This window comes from Theropithecus gelada, chromosome 2 (assembly GCF_003255815.1).
Source record: "Theropithecus gelada isolate Dixy chromosome 2, Tgel_1.0, whole genome shotgun sequence".
Taxonomy (NCBI): Eukaryota; Metazoa; Chordata; class Mammalia; order Primates; family Cercopithecidae; genus Theropithecus; species Theropithecus gelada.
Window position 1 is genome coordinate 35737023 of NC_037669.1, and position 16924 is coordinate 35753946.

General features: G+C 41.0%; 1 protein-coding gene across 2 annotated transcripts in view; it reads right to left on the bottom strand.

The window, feature by feature from the left end:
- LSAMP (limbic system associated membrane protein) overlaps positions 1–16924 on the bottom strand; it is a 653298-nt gene that overhangs the window by 32278 nt on the left and 604096 nt on the right. For both annotated transcript variants that reach the window (XM_025377086.1, XM_025377085.1), the window contains exons 5-6: positions 6651–6771; positions 6038–6186 (exon numbers count right to left, since the gene is read on the bottom strand). In XM_025377086.1, coding sequence (XP_025232871.1) covers positions 6038–6186; positions 6651–6771 — 270 coding nt within the window. The remainder of the gene's footprint in view (positions 1–6037; positions 6187–6650; positions 6772–16924) is intronic.

A 16924-nucleotide genomic window follows, 5' to 3' on the forward strand; every position in this document is an offset into this window, starting at 1 on the left:
TGCTGTTCACAGCTGGGAAAATGCACTCTGCCCTTATTTCCACATGACCATTTATATTGCTAAAGCATCTCACCCACCCTCCTTTCAGTGCCTTTCAACTGCTTCTCAGCTTATTATCACCGTCTTAGCTCCACCTTGTTATCATCGTTTTAGGCTTATCACGCCCCATTAGTTATTCTCATTCTCTTAATTCCATCCTATTCACGTATCTTTCCTTTGATGCTTCTCTTTCCCAGTTTTCTTTTTTTTTTTTTTTTTTTGAGGCGGAGTCTCGCTCTGTCGCCCAGGCTGGAGTGCAGTGGCCAGATCTCAGCTCACTGCAAGCTCCGCCTCCTGGGTTTACGCCATTCTCCTGCCTCAGCCTCCCGAGTAGCTGGGACTACAAGCGCCCGCCACCTCGCCCGGCTAGTTTTTTGTATTTTTAGTAGAGACGGGGTTTCACCGTGTTAGCCAGGATGGTCTTGATCTCCTGACCTCGTGATCCGCCCGTCTCGGCCTCCCAAAGTGCTGGGATTACAGGCTTGAGCCACCGCGCCCGGCTCTTTCCCAGTTTTCATTCTTATTCTTTGCGCATTTTTCTGCTGCTGTTTTATACTTCATGCTAGGGTTTGCAGGATCCTGTAAGAGTGTAATGTGAAGTAAATACCACTTTATAAGGAAAAAGAAATTTTCCAACTTTTGATTTTCAAAACTAAGGGTGGGCAGAACCCTTGGTGCTATGCACTTCTCCTTTGGCTGCTGCTACTTGAGGAGGATAACATGCTTAGCAGCTGATTGGGAGACAGTGGGAACAGAACTATAAGGTTGGCCCTAGTACTATATGATATGGCTCTTAGCAAGGTCTCTTAACTCTGAGCTTTGGTTTCTTACCTGCTAAGTGGGTGGGCGAGGGGAGGAGAAATGTATCCACAGAGAACTCATTTAAGGAGTTTGCATCTAGTGTTTCAAACTACATGTCGGTAAATAGCAGCTCAAGCTGTTTTATTGTGTGGCATCTTAAAGTAGCTGGTTAAAACGCTTTGCCAAATCTTCACTCTGTTAACCAGGTTAGAGTGCAGTGGCCTGATCTTGGCTCACTGCCTTCTGCCTCCCAGGCTTAAGCAATCCCCCCACTTCAGCCTCCTGAGTAGGTGGGACCACGGGTGCACGCCACCATACCTGGATAATTTTTTGTATTTTTGGTAGAGATGGGGTTTTGCCATGTTGCCCAGGCTGGTCTCGAACTCCTGAACTCAAGAAATCCACCCCCCTCAGCCTCAGCTGGGATTACGGGCTTGAGCCACTGTGCTTGGCCTAGGCTTTGCCAAGTCTTGACTGGTATCATCAAATGCTGTATGTTTAAACAGCAAGTCTTTCCGATAACAAAATACTTTTTAAAGAAAACGGGGAGGCCCTCATTATAAAGACACCCTCTAGGGCTGGATTACTCTGGTAGTACTTGAAATGTAGTCAACTACGGCTTTACAACTTAATGATATTTTAAAGTTTAAAAAGAAAATTAAAAACACCTCCTACACATGGATGCAGCAAAGCCCAGTGTAGATTTTTTTTTTTTTTGTATTTTTATTCTTTTGTACTCAAAAGCCTCAAAAGACTTTTATAATCCATGCATTTCTCTAAGGCACAAGGTAATCAATCAGTGGGATTGTTCTTTAATGTGTGGGAAAATTCTCCTCCTTATTCTCCTCCTAGACCAAACGCTGACTACTAGGCTGGAATATTCACTGAGAACATCAACATGCCAAAGAGAAGCCAATCATCGAACTAACCTGGTGGTAGCAGGCTATTGGGGGTTAATGAAAACGGAAGTGGGAGGCAACACAAGCAGTGCCCTTGGGTGGGAAGGGATGGAGCAGTATAAAGACAGTGGAAAGACCTCGTTGAGTGAAAAAAGGAGAAAAACAAATAGATTCTGCTCACCTCCTAACTTACAAGATATATCTCCTAGTATTTATGCCCACACACACCAATGCAGATAATGTGTTGATTTAGGGCCTGGACTCTCGAAATAGACTACCTGAATTTAAATCTCAAGCTCAGCCTTACTTAGTTGCACTGGTCACTTAACTTTTCTATGTAATGGAGAAACACAAGTACACAGTAGGGTTGTTGTGATGCGTGCCTGTAGTCCTAGCTGCTCAGGAGGCTGAAGTGGGAAGATTGCTTTAGCTCAGGACTTCTGGGCTGTAGTGTGCTATGCTGATTGGGTGTCTGCACTAAATTTCACAAGGTGGCCTCCCAGAAGTCGGGGACCAACAGGTTGCTTAAGGAGGGTCGAACTGGCCCAAGTCAGAAATGCAGCAGATCAAAACTCCTATGCTCATCAGCAGTGGAATCGTGCCTATGAATAGCCACTGCACTCCAGCCTGGGCAACATAGCAAGACCCGTTTCTGACACAAAAATATAATTTTTAAAAATCAGATCATGCATGTGAAACATTTAGCACAGTGCATACTGCAGAGTACATTGCACTCACTTAATAAGAAGTGACAACATTTAAATTATCACCCATCACCCTTTCTTCCTTCATGTCAGTTATTTTAAATCTAACTCAACAAGAGCATGAAACAAGATACACCTATCACCTTTGGGGGTGAATTTTAGTTATCAGTCTGGAAACACAGTCTGTTGAGTTACTTATGCAGATGATGGAACTTGTCTTGGCATCACTTGAAGTCCAAGTTTTCATCCATGTCATACATATCCCCCTGTCTGACAAAGACTAGGGAGCCGAATCCTTGCCCATACATTGTGCCATTGGATTAATGTATTCAAAACATTAGAAAAGGTAATGCTTAGCCCAAGGATGAAGAAAAAGATATACAGGGCATTACTTGGTTATACCGACTGAGGTAGTGTGGATCTTTGACAGACACGGTGCTAGAACGTGTGGAGAACTAGATGAATGAGAAAGGAATGCTTCCACCAGCTTGGGGAAAAATTACTATGAATGCAATGTATTCTTACACTCTCATTCCATGACTTTGACCCCTCTGGAGATCAGTATTTGAATAGAGAGTGGGGAAGTATATGTATGCATGTGACCGCAAGTTGACACTGTGTGAAAAGTCAGCTCATCACTGTGGTGGATACGGCTGAAAATGCGCTGACACACCAATGAAGATGAATAATCGCTAACTCTTCAGGGGCTCTGGCTCTGGGTCTCTACCTGCTGCTGCCGCTGGCTGGCAGAGGCTCACCAGCTGCCTGTTATTCTCTGGACTGGCTTGGTCAGCAGAGCACCCCGCTGCCCACACAGTGCTTCCATCAGGGTTGCGGCCACAGACACCTGCCCCCGAGCATTTCTCCCCTCCTGACTCTGTTCTGTGGAAAATTACCTCTGCTGACACTCGCACAGTGTCTTCCTTTCCCCATTAATCCCATTTATTTGAATGTAAGTAGCAGACAATTGACCCACACATGTACTGTTATTTTTTCCCCTCCCTCCCTTCCTTCCTTCCTTCCTTCCTTCCTTCCTTCCTTCCTTCCTTCCTTCCTTCCTTCCTTCCTTCCTTCCTTCCTTCCTTCTTTCCTTTCTTTTATCTCCCTCCCTCTCTTTTTCTTTCTTTTCTTTTAGAACTCTGTGAAATATAAGGTTCTAACTATGCAGGTTGTAACAATGGACCTCCCAAAACTAACTGGTGGTGGGTGGGTGGGTGGGTGGAGGGACTGCCAGTCCTGCTACAAAAGAAGGAGAGCTTCTCCCCCAAAATGTTTGTTCTTAGGCCTTGGATCTAAGAAATAGTGCAATAGATTTGACAATATTCTGCAATTCGAATAGTTCCTTTTTACCTTAAAGCCTAATGATCTTTCATATTCTATTTTTCAGTAAGGATTATACCTCCTAACTTTCCCGTAAAAGTGGGACATCCATTCTAAACCAAATGCTGATGCATGTGGTGCCTCTGCATGCTGCCAAAGACACAACTATGGTAGTGCCTATGAGGGACCACCAGGAAGTACTACATCATTAATCACTGCACCACAAAATCCTCAAATGTATAATGGAGGGTGACTTCTACTAAATCATAAAGGGCAGTGTGATAGGATACACTTGTCTGATTATTCCCTGATTTTCAGCTTACAAACAGAAACTCTGTAAGATTTTTGACATTTCTCAATTTTACTGGGTTAAGGGCATTGGTATTGTAGGGCTTGATGTTACCTTCCATGAACTCTAGCAGGATCTCATTGCCTTTGACCTAGTCTATGCTCACTTTCCCTCCTCCCTCAAGTATTCCATCCTTCCAGCCTCTTTCCCTTTCCTCTCTCTCAGGCTATAGGCGATATTTTATTTATTATTTGAAATATATCATTAGCATAGTTCTTAGTCTAGGTTAAATAGAAAGAAAATATACTTTAATGCAAATGTATAATTGCTCGCTTTCTGTAACTCATCCAGTTGTTCTACCTTCTCTTCACTAATCTCTAAACAATCTTCTTTTTAAGTTTTTAAGTGTATGTTGTTCTACTTAGCCAGGTCAACTTAGATTTGGTAAATCTTAAATTCCCAGTTGAGGCTGGTTTCCCCCGGCTACCATTTATGGAATCCTTAATGTTAGGAATGAATCAGGTAACTACAGTTCTTAAGAAGTATATTCTCAAATGTCTTAGGGATATTGATGTCTCTAGTTGTTGCAAAGAATACTGATGTTTGCTCTTTGGAGACAAGTAAACATGTTGTGAATTTTAAATTTCGTGTGGAGGTAGCATTTGTATAACTGTATCTCATCAAACTGTCACAGACTGAAGTCAATGAGAGTTATGAATGAGAAACTAAAGGCCAAAGTTAGAGTCATTTGTGGTTGTTGCTTTTATAAATGGAGTTGGATCTTGAACAGTTTTAAAATGGCTTTAACACTACATTTCAAGAGAACTCTCACTTAAGTTGATTTTTTCCTAAAAATATTTTTTTTTTCTCGAAGGCTCATCTAAATGGAATATAGCAAGATAGAAAGATTTCTTCTGGTCATAATATTTCCAGTTTTTCCAATAGAATCTGTGCAGGAAAAAAAAACAACTTAGTGGTTTGTTATTCCAAAATAATAACAGTACTTTTTTTGGACTTTTCCCTTTAGTCCAAATGAACTTTCTGATTCAGCATGAGCTAACTTTTTGATTTGTTTTGCTTATTCTGATACATGTGTCTGTATTCCAAATGTTATCATTTTCTTGTGACTCCATGTAGCCTCCTTCTGTTTCTCAGAGGGTGTCTTCTTCTGTGCTCATAGTCACCTGCCCAGCAAAGCTGGGAGTGAGAGACTTGACTCTAACTTGCTGCTAAAGAGCAGGACTCCAAGGTGGGGTCTCCTATTAACATCAGTGACTTTAGAATGACTGCGCCTTCCTTGGTCTACTTTCAGGGTCTTCTCTGGTCTTCAGAAATGTTCCTCTTTCCTACCATTCCATCTCTGTTCCAAAAATATATCAGAAAAGTAATGTCTCTTACTATCATACAGAAAACTTTCTGCAACCATTTTTCCTCCTTTAGATTTTACGTTTGAATCATTTATTCCACCCTTCCTCTTGTGTTGTTAAAAATGTACTTTCTTTTTCCAGCCTCTCCCTTCTCTCAGCACCTTATCTATTCTCACTGAATATTTCTTCCTCAATCACTCTTATCACTGCCTTCAGAACATACACACACACACACACACACACACACACACACAGTTATCCATTTCCAGGCTATTACATCACCTCTGCTTCTTAAAGGACCACTGCCAAAGAGACTTGTGTTCTCTGAATATTATTTCAGCTTAACCAGGAAAAAACAAAACAAAACAAAAAAACAAAAACTAAGGAAAACAAACAACAAGGCCGTTATCAGAAGTAAGAAAGACTATAGAGAGAAGTTGCTCCATTTGTAAATCTCTCCTATGCACAGGGACTGAGAACCTTGCATTTTTGTTTCAGTGCATAGATCCTTATTTGTGTTTAAGGGAACCTTTAATAGATAAGGGAATGGTTTTCACGTTTTTCATGTGAAAAGTCAATTTAATTCCACCAAGTTGGGCCCTGCTTTGGCATACTTACTGAAAAGGACTAGGCTGGCATTGGTGACCCCCAGCTTGTTGGCAGCCACGCAGGTGTAGTTGCCATAGTGCTCCTCAGTGACATTGGTCACCGTCAGGGAAGACTGGCCCTCCGTGCTCTTAATCTCAAGACCATTGGCACTATTTATCCTAAGAGTTCAAAAACAGAAGAATAGAAAGGAACACTGGTGAAGGTTTTAGCTTAGGAATTCTTTCCCCATCCTGACACTGCAGGAAAAGGAGAGAAAGGAAGTAGCTAGGATTTGTGGTTCCATGCCCAATTCCTATTTTAATTGTGCAATGCCATATTATCAGAATCAACGTCCATCAACAGAGAAAACTAGGGAATGGGTTTGAGTTTCTGTTATAGGCAAGAAAGACAAGCAGGTGAAAGCTACCCATTGAACTGTTTTTATATTTTACCTGACTGCTTTTGGGCTTCAGCTTAAGAGCTACAGGCCCCAAAGAATTTGGTAAGAGATATTAAAAAGGAACAGTGTGAGAATATAGTTCTACACAATTACAACTGGCTTGGCTTTGGCTTTGTTGTGGGGCTTCCGGTGTCCCCAGGCCCATGCAGTGGAGTCACAGGGGATGGTAGGTTTGGCACATACCTAGTGTCATCCCGGTACCACTCAAAGTCAGGTGCAGGCACTGCCGAGGCCTCACATTTGAGTGAAGCTTGTCGTCCTGTGGTGGCTTCATTGCTCTTGGATTCTGTGATAGTGGGAGGATCTGTAGGAAGGACAGGCACACGAGTTTATATGAGGGTCGGGGTGCTTAGAATTTCTATTCAGGAAGGAATGAAGAAGGACAATCTGATTAGAGAGAGGCAGGAAGGGAGCCATCTTAAAGCTCTATTTGTATGAATTATATGATCAGCTGAATGGGGTTGATCACCAAAAAACTAAATAAAAATAAGAGATAATTAATGAAAACATAGACTTGGTTTACTTAAATGAGACACTTAGCAGGGTTTTATGGAAATGGAATCTAGAATTTCTTTATCCCTCCTCCAATAGGTCATGGTATACAATTATAGATTATAAATATTTGTATAGCTTTTTCTTTTTATAAATGAAGCAATGATACCAAAGGACTTAGGAATCTCAACATATAGTTTGACCATTTTTTCTTTTTCTTCTTGTCATTATAGTTTGAGATGGCCTTGAGGAGTCTGATGAAAATAATAGGCCGGGCGCGGTGGCTCAAGCCTGTAATCCCAGCACTTTGGGAGGCCGAGACGGGCGGATCACGAGGTCAGGAGATCGAGACCATCCTGGCTGACACGGTGAAACCCCGTCTCTACTAAAAAATACAAAAAACTAGCCGGGCGAAGTGGCGGGCGCCTGTGGTCCCAGCTACTCGGGAGGCTGAGGCAGGAGAATGGCGTGAACCCGGGAGGCGGAGCTTGCAGTGAGCCGAGATCCGGCCACCGCACTCCAGCCTGGGCGACAGAGCCAGACTCAGTCTCAAAAAAAAAAAAAAAAAAAAAAAAAAAAAAAAATAGAAAATAATAGCCAGCTAAAGCCTTTCCAACGCAAGTTTGGTCTGATACTGTTGCAGGATTCACAAATAAACAAACAAACAAAACTAATATTAGGTGATTACCTTCTTTTCTTTAATGTGTTCCCTTATCATCACAACCCAGGTAAATTTAGCTTTTATGTGTGGGGGTATGGTTTAAAGCCTATCCTGGTACATAGAAGACTTACTGGTATATCAGCCTTCTATTCTCTCTGGCAGCTGGGCACTTGATTTTTATGCCCAGGAATGGGCCTACAAAACTATCACAGGCTTTAAATCAGCTGGGAAACACACTTGACACTCTAATTTTCCATGACTCATTCAAACAGTCCTACATGGATGGAAAGAGTGTTTGCATGTCCACTTCACTGTGTTAGGATTGTAGACTCAGCCTCCTGCACCGGATGATGCTGTGTTTGTGCAGGTTATGGACCTTCAAGGAGAGGCCTTTCCTGTCCAAAGGTTGTTTGCCAGAAAATGGCAACTTGGCTATGTACACATGGGAAACACAGACCCAGACACTCTGTTTAGACTCTGTAGAGGAAAAAGCTCATTTAGGAAAATTAGTAAAGTGAACGTTAGTGGGTAAACTCATTTAAACCCTGCCCTTCGGCACCTGGTCTGTCTTCCTTATTTCTGATTTTTTTAAATGCTAAAAAACTATTGCCTAAGTTTTCTACCTACAGAAGACTGTAATTCTCTGAGTTTAAAAGCGTGTACGAGAAAGCATCTGATTTGTCTTCAATTTCCTTCTTGATTTTACTTTTCCATAAGCTTAGACATTTTTAAATCACTGTCAGAGTTAGAGCACATTTGAATAAACACTTGTATGTAAACAGGCATGCTAAATGGGGTTTTGTTGTTTTACTGCTGCTGGTATTGTTTTGCTTTAGACTTACTGCCTTATTTCCCTATACGCACTAAATGGGAAGATGCTGTCGTAAAACGAAACCTGGATTGGAAACTAGGAGTCCTGGGATTTAGTTTGAGTTTGGCTGTTTGGACTTCCCATCATACATTCTCTTTCTGGGCCTTGGTTTTATTACCTATAAAATGAGGGGATCCTATTTTAATGATGTATAGCATCTTTTCCAACTGTAAACTATCCCAATTCTAGTTAAAACTGCTCATTCTTTACAAATGGGTGGTTGGCATCATTATGATCCAAGCGTATTTTCAAACCCTTAACTAATTTAACTCTTAAATTGCTAACTTTCCCAATTACTCATTTATCTATTCCATGGTTTAAGAACCAGAATTAGCAGTCGAGAAGAGGAAATCTGAGGTCTGATTTTGACTCTACTCTTAAACAGATCTGTGGTCTGGGAAAACATCTGTACCAGTTTGAGCCTTTTTCTTTTTTATCTTTTTAAAAAAGAAGCTAGCTTCTAAAATTGGTTATATAGATCATTAGAGCACATCAGTTCAAAGGATAATGCAATAGTAGTAGTGGTGCTGTGGGGAGATATTAATAAAGGACACAGAATAGAGGTTCTGGGCTTGGATTTAAAGTCTGGTAGACATGAGCTCAAATCCAGGCTCTGTTCCTCCTTGTCCTTCCTCATTTGAGAGTTTAATACTTTGCCCATAGTCATATTGCTTCCGTTTCCTCACTTATAAAATGTTAGGGCTGGGCATGATGACTTATGCCTGTAATCCTAGCACTCTGGGAGGCCCAACCAGGTGGATCACTTGAGGTCAGGAGTTTGAGACCAGCCTGGCCAACATAGCAAAACCCCATCTCTACCAAAATACAAACAACTAGCTGGGTATGGTGGTGTGTACCTGTAGTCCTAGCTACTCAGGAACCTACAGCACAAGAATTGCCTGAGCCCAGGAGATGGAGGTTGCAGTGAGCAGAGATTGACCCACTGCACTCCAGCCTGGGCGACACAGCAAGACTCTGTCTCAAAAACTAAAAAAAATGATGGAACCCAAGGCAGGGAAGTACATTTGAAGGCTGAGAGATAGTAGGCTTCAGAACTGATGAGATTAGAAATGGATTTCATAAGGGTGAGGAAAAGAAGCAGTGTTGAAAAGGCAACACTGTGATTTCTGACTTGGGCATCTGGGTAACGCCATCCACTGAGATAAGATTCATAAGTAAAGAAATAGACGACCGGCAGTAGAATACTCAATACACATTACTTTCCAGTCCTCATTTCTTCTCACTGTATTGTGTCCTTAAGCTGCCAATGACTCCATCATCTGTAGCACAGTGGCCCATTGACATTGACTGAAGATAATTTTGCTTATGAATTTTGTTTGTTCAATTTCCCAATTTGTAAAATAAAATTTAACCACTGTTTGTGAGTTTCTGGAGCCACATGGTTATAACTGCCAACTGGTGACTATTTACCCTTCATCCCCTACCACTTCAGGACCCAGGGGAAATAAATGATTTTTCTGATTGAAAAATTTGGGAAGAAGAAACTGGGCCTGTTTGACTCATCTATTTCCTTTCTCCCTTTTGGGACCAAGCTTCTGGCCGGTAGCAGAGGTTCTCCTCTGTTTCTCTATGACAGAAGTCTTACTTGGGCTCTCTCCTTTCTGCTTTCATGTGGGCAGGCCCATCCCATCCCAGGGCTGCCATGATTGGGGAGGTAAGTCGACCACACTAACCTATTATCTCTAGCCACCTTGATCTCTAAAAATGGGAACATTTAGGTCTCCTGACCACTCTTTTCCTTACTTGTCAATTTGTTTGGAATCTGAATTACTAAGCAGTAAGCTATTTATTAGGCCTTCAGAGACCCCAGCATGGGGAAGCTGGCAGTAAACTAGGATTGAGCACTTACAAGTGCATTAATCTAGTCAGTTACAAAGGCCAGCTACTTGCTTCTCTCTTTGAAAACTTAGGAATTTTCTTGTGCCAGGGTAAATATATGAATACTGATAAATATACAAAGAGCTCATTGTTTCTAATATTTTTCAAATGACACCATGGTGCAAGTTTATTTTTTCATGGCTTATTGAAATGAACATTTCAAAATTCATTTGTAATGAATTCTGCATAGGTGAGGCTAAGAAAGACTATTACAAATCATACTGCAGCATGCCTTGTGTAGTTAAAATAATAGATGTCCTTATTCAAAATACGGTTATAATAAAAATGTGGCTTCATAAAAATGCTGCACAGAGAGGTCCATTGTTATTCTTTATATGACTTTGGAATAGCTTACAATTGTCAAAGGACTCTTCCAGTTTATATTAATTCAAAATTCCATGTTCTGAAAATATTAATAGGGCCTTTCTTCTTCTGACATCACCAATAACAAGACTCTTTCAATCAGAATGAATAGGGAAACAAAACAGAGGCCTAGGAAATAAAATATCATTCATTTAATCTTACTAATATTGGGAATATTCATATAAAAGAATATTCTGAATAGGAAATTTAATGTATAGTCATTTACTGCATGTCAGCACTCTACTAGGTTTTAGATATCCTCTTTATCCAAACAATTAGCCCTAGGAGGTAAATATGATTAACCCCATTTTATGAAAGAGAAGACAAGCTTACAGAGGGTTACTCAGTTGTCCAAATTCACATGGTCAGTATTTGATGGACCATGGATTTAACCCCAGGTCTGTCATGCTCTGAAACTCATGTTCTGAACCTCTCTGCTCTGGTACATCTATTTGAATGAATTCTTTTGAAGAACAATGAATTTCTTTTTTTTTTTTTTTTTTTTTTTTTTTTTTTTTTTTTTTTTTTTTTTGAGACGGAGTCTCGCGCTGTGTCACCCAGGCTGGAGTGCAGTGGCGCGATCTTGGCTCACTGCAAGCTCCGCCTCCCAGGTTCAGGCCATTCTCCTGCCTCAGCCTCCGAGTAGCTGGGACTACAGGCGCCCGCCACCACGCCCGGCTAGTTTTTTGTATTTTTAGTAGAGACGGGGTTTCACCATGTTAGCCAGGATGGTCTCGATCTCCTGACCTCGTGATCCGCCCGCCTCGGCCTCCCAAAGTGCTGGGATTACAGGCTTGAGCCACCGCGCCCGGCAGAACAATGAATTTCTAACAGGAAAAAAAATACCATCAGGGGAGGGAGCAGGCCGGTAGATGGAAAGATAAATGCTGCATATTTCTATTATTTATAGGGTACCAACAATGGCACAACATGCGGTGACACAGTGGATATGAACCTGTATTAGGAGTCAGGAAATGCAGATGCAATCTCTGCTAGTGCCACTTAACTCGTTACCATGGGACACAATGCTCCCTTGCAGCCCCTCACCTAGGAATACAGACAATGATGCCTCTCTGTCTATCTCACGGGTTTTATGTAAATATCAGATGAAGTCATTAAAATGAGAGCACTTTAAACACCTAAAGTGATTACATGTATTATTTTATAGTATTATCCACTTGGTATCATGGATACAGAAAGAACTTTGGAGTTAGACCTGGGTTTGAGTTCCAAGTCCACTACTCACAAAAGCTGTTTGATTTTGTGTCAGAGCATGCTTACGCTCACTGAGCTTTGTTTTCGTCCTCTCTACGTGGGGATGATATAGATCATCTCCCATGGGTAGTGTGCAGCGGTGTAAAAAGCAGCAGAGGCAGAGGGTGTAGGCAATAAAAAACACATTATCTGAGAGAATTTAGAAATGATAATAAGACTGATTTAGAGTTGCTTTTTTTTTTTTTTTTTTTTTTTTTTAAGTCACCATGTGCCAGTAATATTAAACAATGCCAGTGATAAAGTAAATACTTCTCACTGGGGCAGACCAGGCCCAATATACCCTCCCATTTGGTTGGTGATATGGTTTGGCTGTGTTCCTACCCAAAATCTCATCTCAAATTGTAATTCCCCATAATCCCCATGCGTCAAGGAAAAGACCAGGTGGAGGTAATTGAATCATGAGGGCAGTTCCCCCATGCTGTTCTCATGATAGTGAATGAGTTCTCATGAGATCTGATGGTTTTATAAAGGTTTGGTGGTTTCTCCTGCACTCATTCCCTTTCCTGCCGCCTTGTGAAGAATGTGCCTTGTTTCCCCTTTGTTTTCTACCATGATTGTAAGTTTCCTGAGGCCTCCTCAGCCATGTGGAACTGTGAGTCAATTAAACCTCTTTCCTTTCTAAATATAGTTGGCCACTGTTGGTGTGATGATTACAGTGAATTGATATGAAATCTCTAGGAGAGTCTGGGTACTCTGAAGGCACTTAGAAAATTATAGTTCCTGTCCATGTTGCAAAATTATAATGAAACATTGTAGTACTCTGTGTTGTCACTGAATATTTCCTCTGAAGACTTCATAATCGATTCATAAGTATTAGGATATATCTTTACCATTACCTACCCAAAGGCAAGAATAAACTAAAGATGAGCATGGAGACTGAATAGGTGTAACTATGAAAAGCTAGAGAAGCTGGCCAGTCTGGTTCCATGTTAAACAGTTATTTTTCTGGCCAAGGCGGGCAGATCTCTTAAAATCAAGAGTTTGAGATCAGCCTGGTCAACACGGTGAATCCCCGTCTCTACTAAAAATACAAAAATTAGTCGGGTGTGGTGGCATGTGCCTGTAATCCCAGCTACTTTGGAGGCTGAGGCACAAGAATTGCTTGAACCCGGGAGGCAGAGGTTGCACTTAGCTGAGATTGGGCCACTGCACTCCAGCCTGGGCAACAGGGTGAGACCTTGCCTCAAAAACAAACAAACAAACAAACAAAAAAGTTATTTTCCTAATGTTTTCTCATTAGGTGATTTTTGAATCAAATCACTGAAGATACCAGTTAAAATATATATACATTATCTGGAGGTCTCTCCAGCCCAATTGTGTATTTTGTGACAACCTTTGCTTCCTCTAAATAAATGGCTCTCAAATGTAAGGCAAGCTCACATTTAAAAATGTCAGCTCCCCAAGTGCCCCAGCATGGGTGTTGATTGAGTTGATTAGCTCTGGACACCAGGGTGGAGGCAGAAACGAATTCAGAGAGAGAGAGACAAATAAAGGGAAAAGGAGTTGTGAGGATGACAATGTGAACCTATTTGGAGAGAGACCTGTGGGAAAGTGGAAGGTGGGAACATCAGCTGGTCAATGGGGCGGGGACAGGCTTGAGAGCTGGGAGCAACTTTTGAGAAAAAATTCTCCAGGAATAGGAAAGGAGTCCAGTATTGCAAGAGTCTAGATATAATTAACAGTTTGTATTTGTTAAACATTTACTAGGTGCTAGATACTATTCTAGGTGTACTGGGCACTAGGATGAGACAAACTCAAAAATAGTTACATTTAATGCACTGTGAGAACTGAAATTGAGGAACTGCACCTAGAACCTGCAATGAAAGAACAGACTGTCCCTAGGACTGGTATCTGAAAGAAATTAACAGTTACTTTGTTGGGTAAGATACAGAAACCTGGAAGTCCTGTCTGTTGTCTAATTTATACTAAGCTTATTCAGTTGAAGAGATTTTGAGCCAACATTTTAGCTCTCTGTAAATTCCAGGACCTCCTACCACTTAGAAAATAGATTTTGCATATAAAAGTGGCTATGTGTAATGCTGTATGCCTACTGCAGAGAAGTGCTATCCAAAAGAAGTAAAAAGGAGAGACCATAGAATCCAGCTTGTGAGCTCAATAGGAGAGACTGTTAGTCTCTCTTCTTTACTACTCTAGTCTCTCAGTGCCCTGCAACAAACATCTGTTAACAACTGAGTAAATGAGTCAATGAAGTGCTGGTGGAAGAAAGTTAACAGCCCTGAGATTTTTTTCTTTCTTGTAGTGGTAGTACTCAGGGTCTGTTCATTACAATAATCTATTTGGCCAGTAGTTATCTTAACCATCCTGATCCCCGGACCTAATTCCAAAGCCTGTGTTTTGAAAAGGAAACAGAATCAGTTTAAATAATAAATTTCATGGCCAGCAGGATTAGATGAAGTGATAGAGGTGATCCTGGGCATTTCTCTGTATGCAAGAGTGTTGCTAGGCAGACTTGGTTCCATAATTCAATCTGAGAGACTTCATCTACTTCACACAACTATATTTAAGTTGGATGAATTGTTTGAACAGGACAAGTGCTGTGATGACTAGTTTTGATATAATAAAAACACAGCTCATGAGGTTTTGGTAAAAGGTGATTCCAAAGGAAATTGATAAAATATTTTTCCAGATTTGTGACCATATTATTTGCAAAATTTGGAGAAATGTTAAGAGGGCACAGTTTATCTGTGAGTTTTTCACCTACTTATTCAATACACATTTACTGAGCAATTTTTATAAAGTCAGGCACATGTTAGGTCCTGCTTGTTAGGACATACTGGATGTGTGAGTAAACTCATTATAGTTTTCCATGTAATTTGTTATGAGGTATCTTTTTAGAATCTCAGGTTTCTGTCCATATTCTGTGGTTCACTCATCATTAGCAAAAGCTCACATTTTCATAAAAGTCTTTTCTTGAAAATTGTAAGTATTTTCTTCTGCTTTAAATTACACTTTGGGGACAGTCAAGAAGAAGCAATGTCAGACTAATTGCACCAATAATAATAGGACCCAGGCGGCTAGCTTTGATCTTGGGAACCATCTGCAATCCAGACCACTTTGATGTTTCACACAATGGAAGCATAAATATTTTCTATGTACACCATGATTGGACTTTCACAAATCTAATTAAGATGAAGGTCAATTAAGAGAAAATGAAATCTTAACTCCAAAAGTCAGGGAAGAGATGGAAGATGATGGCATGGTTGTGTGTACATAAAAGAAGCTAACCTAATTATAAACTTATACAAACAGCCAGAGAAGTTTCCTTTCATGTGACATAAAGGTCCTAAAGCATTTTATAACATTGCGATCGTTAATGTGTCTTTGAAACACACCCAGCACTAGAAAAGAATAGTAATAACTGGCATTTCAAAACTCTATTACTAAAAAATTTGAAAACAGCTAGGGATAGAAGCACTTCAGAACTCATGAAATGCAGCCCCTTGCTTCTTGGAAATGAGTGCCATAAACTATAGCAGAGTCATTTGTATCTATTGGATTCCTCTAGGTTTGGTGTGAAAGAGATTTTGCTGCTTGTTTCAGAAGTCTGCAAGGCTGGAGCAAGGCCACAGGTAATGGTGCATCCCAGCGCAGGCTGCGTAAACTTTAGCAAGTTTCCTCAGCTCTCCAAGTCTCAGTTTCCAAATTTCTAAAGTAAGACTAATGATGCTTATCTCATAGGTTTAAAATGGCTGTGGGGATTAAACAACAAATGTAAATCAATCAATCAATCTCTCTCTCTCTCTCTCTCTCTCTTTATTTTGAGACAGAGTTTCACTCTTGTTGCCCATGCTGGAGTGCAGTGGCAGTCTCGGCTCACTGAAACCTCCACCTCCTGGGTTCAAGTGATTCTTCTGCCTCAGCTTCCTGAGTAGCTGGGATTGTAGACACCTGCCACCACACCTGGCTAATTTTTGTATTTTTAGTAGAGACAGGGTTTCATCATGTTGGCCAGGCTGGTCTCAAACTCCTGACCTCAGGTTCCACCCGCCTTGGCCTCCCCAAGTGCTGGGATTACAGGGGTGAGCCACTGTGCCCGACCAATATAAATCTCTTAACTCAATGCTGCACATAGTAGGTATGTGGAACTGAAAATTCCTTATCTTCCTCGTGAGAGTGTGGGCTTCAGAATCAAATGGACCTGAGTCTGAATCCCTTTTCTTACATTTACTTTCTGTGTCATTTTGAAGGGGCAGTTTTACCTCCTTGGGCTGCAGTTTTTCAAACTCTAAAATGGTCTCAATTATATCTACCTTGCTGGGGTTGTTGAGTAGAAAAGAGAGAATTTATATAAAAAACCTGGTACATAGGAAGATATGAGATGACAGAAAGTACTCATCACAGCCTAAAGGATACTTTCAAATATGGGTTAAGATGTTTGTACATGTATGTCTGTGTGCCTATGTGTGTGTATGTAGGATGTGTGTGCATTCAATGCATAGAAGGGAAGAACTGTCAAAGCTTCCCTTTGTCCCTGCCACTAGCCACAGTTGTGTGATGTGGGGACTTGAATTTGAGTGATGTAGAGTCAGTGCTAACTGAACAGGGTAAACGAATTCTCTTTATTCCTCTGCTGGGTGACACACATCATATAGATCCTCCCTCCGCCCACCCTCTTTTGAACTACATCTAAGAATCCTTTCATCCGAGAAGTTCAAAGTATGCCCACTTACCTATGCATCTTAGTGAAATCTTCCTTTCTAATGCCCATACTTTGGGACAAATAGGTAACGGAAATTAACTTATCAGACATTCCTGTTAGCCATCAGGGACACATGGTATCTGACCACAGTGGCTCTAATTTGTTCCCAAGGCCAATTATTTAAATAGCGGAGGATAAAATATAATCTTGAGGCATTCCCTCCTGACAAACAATGC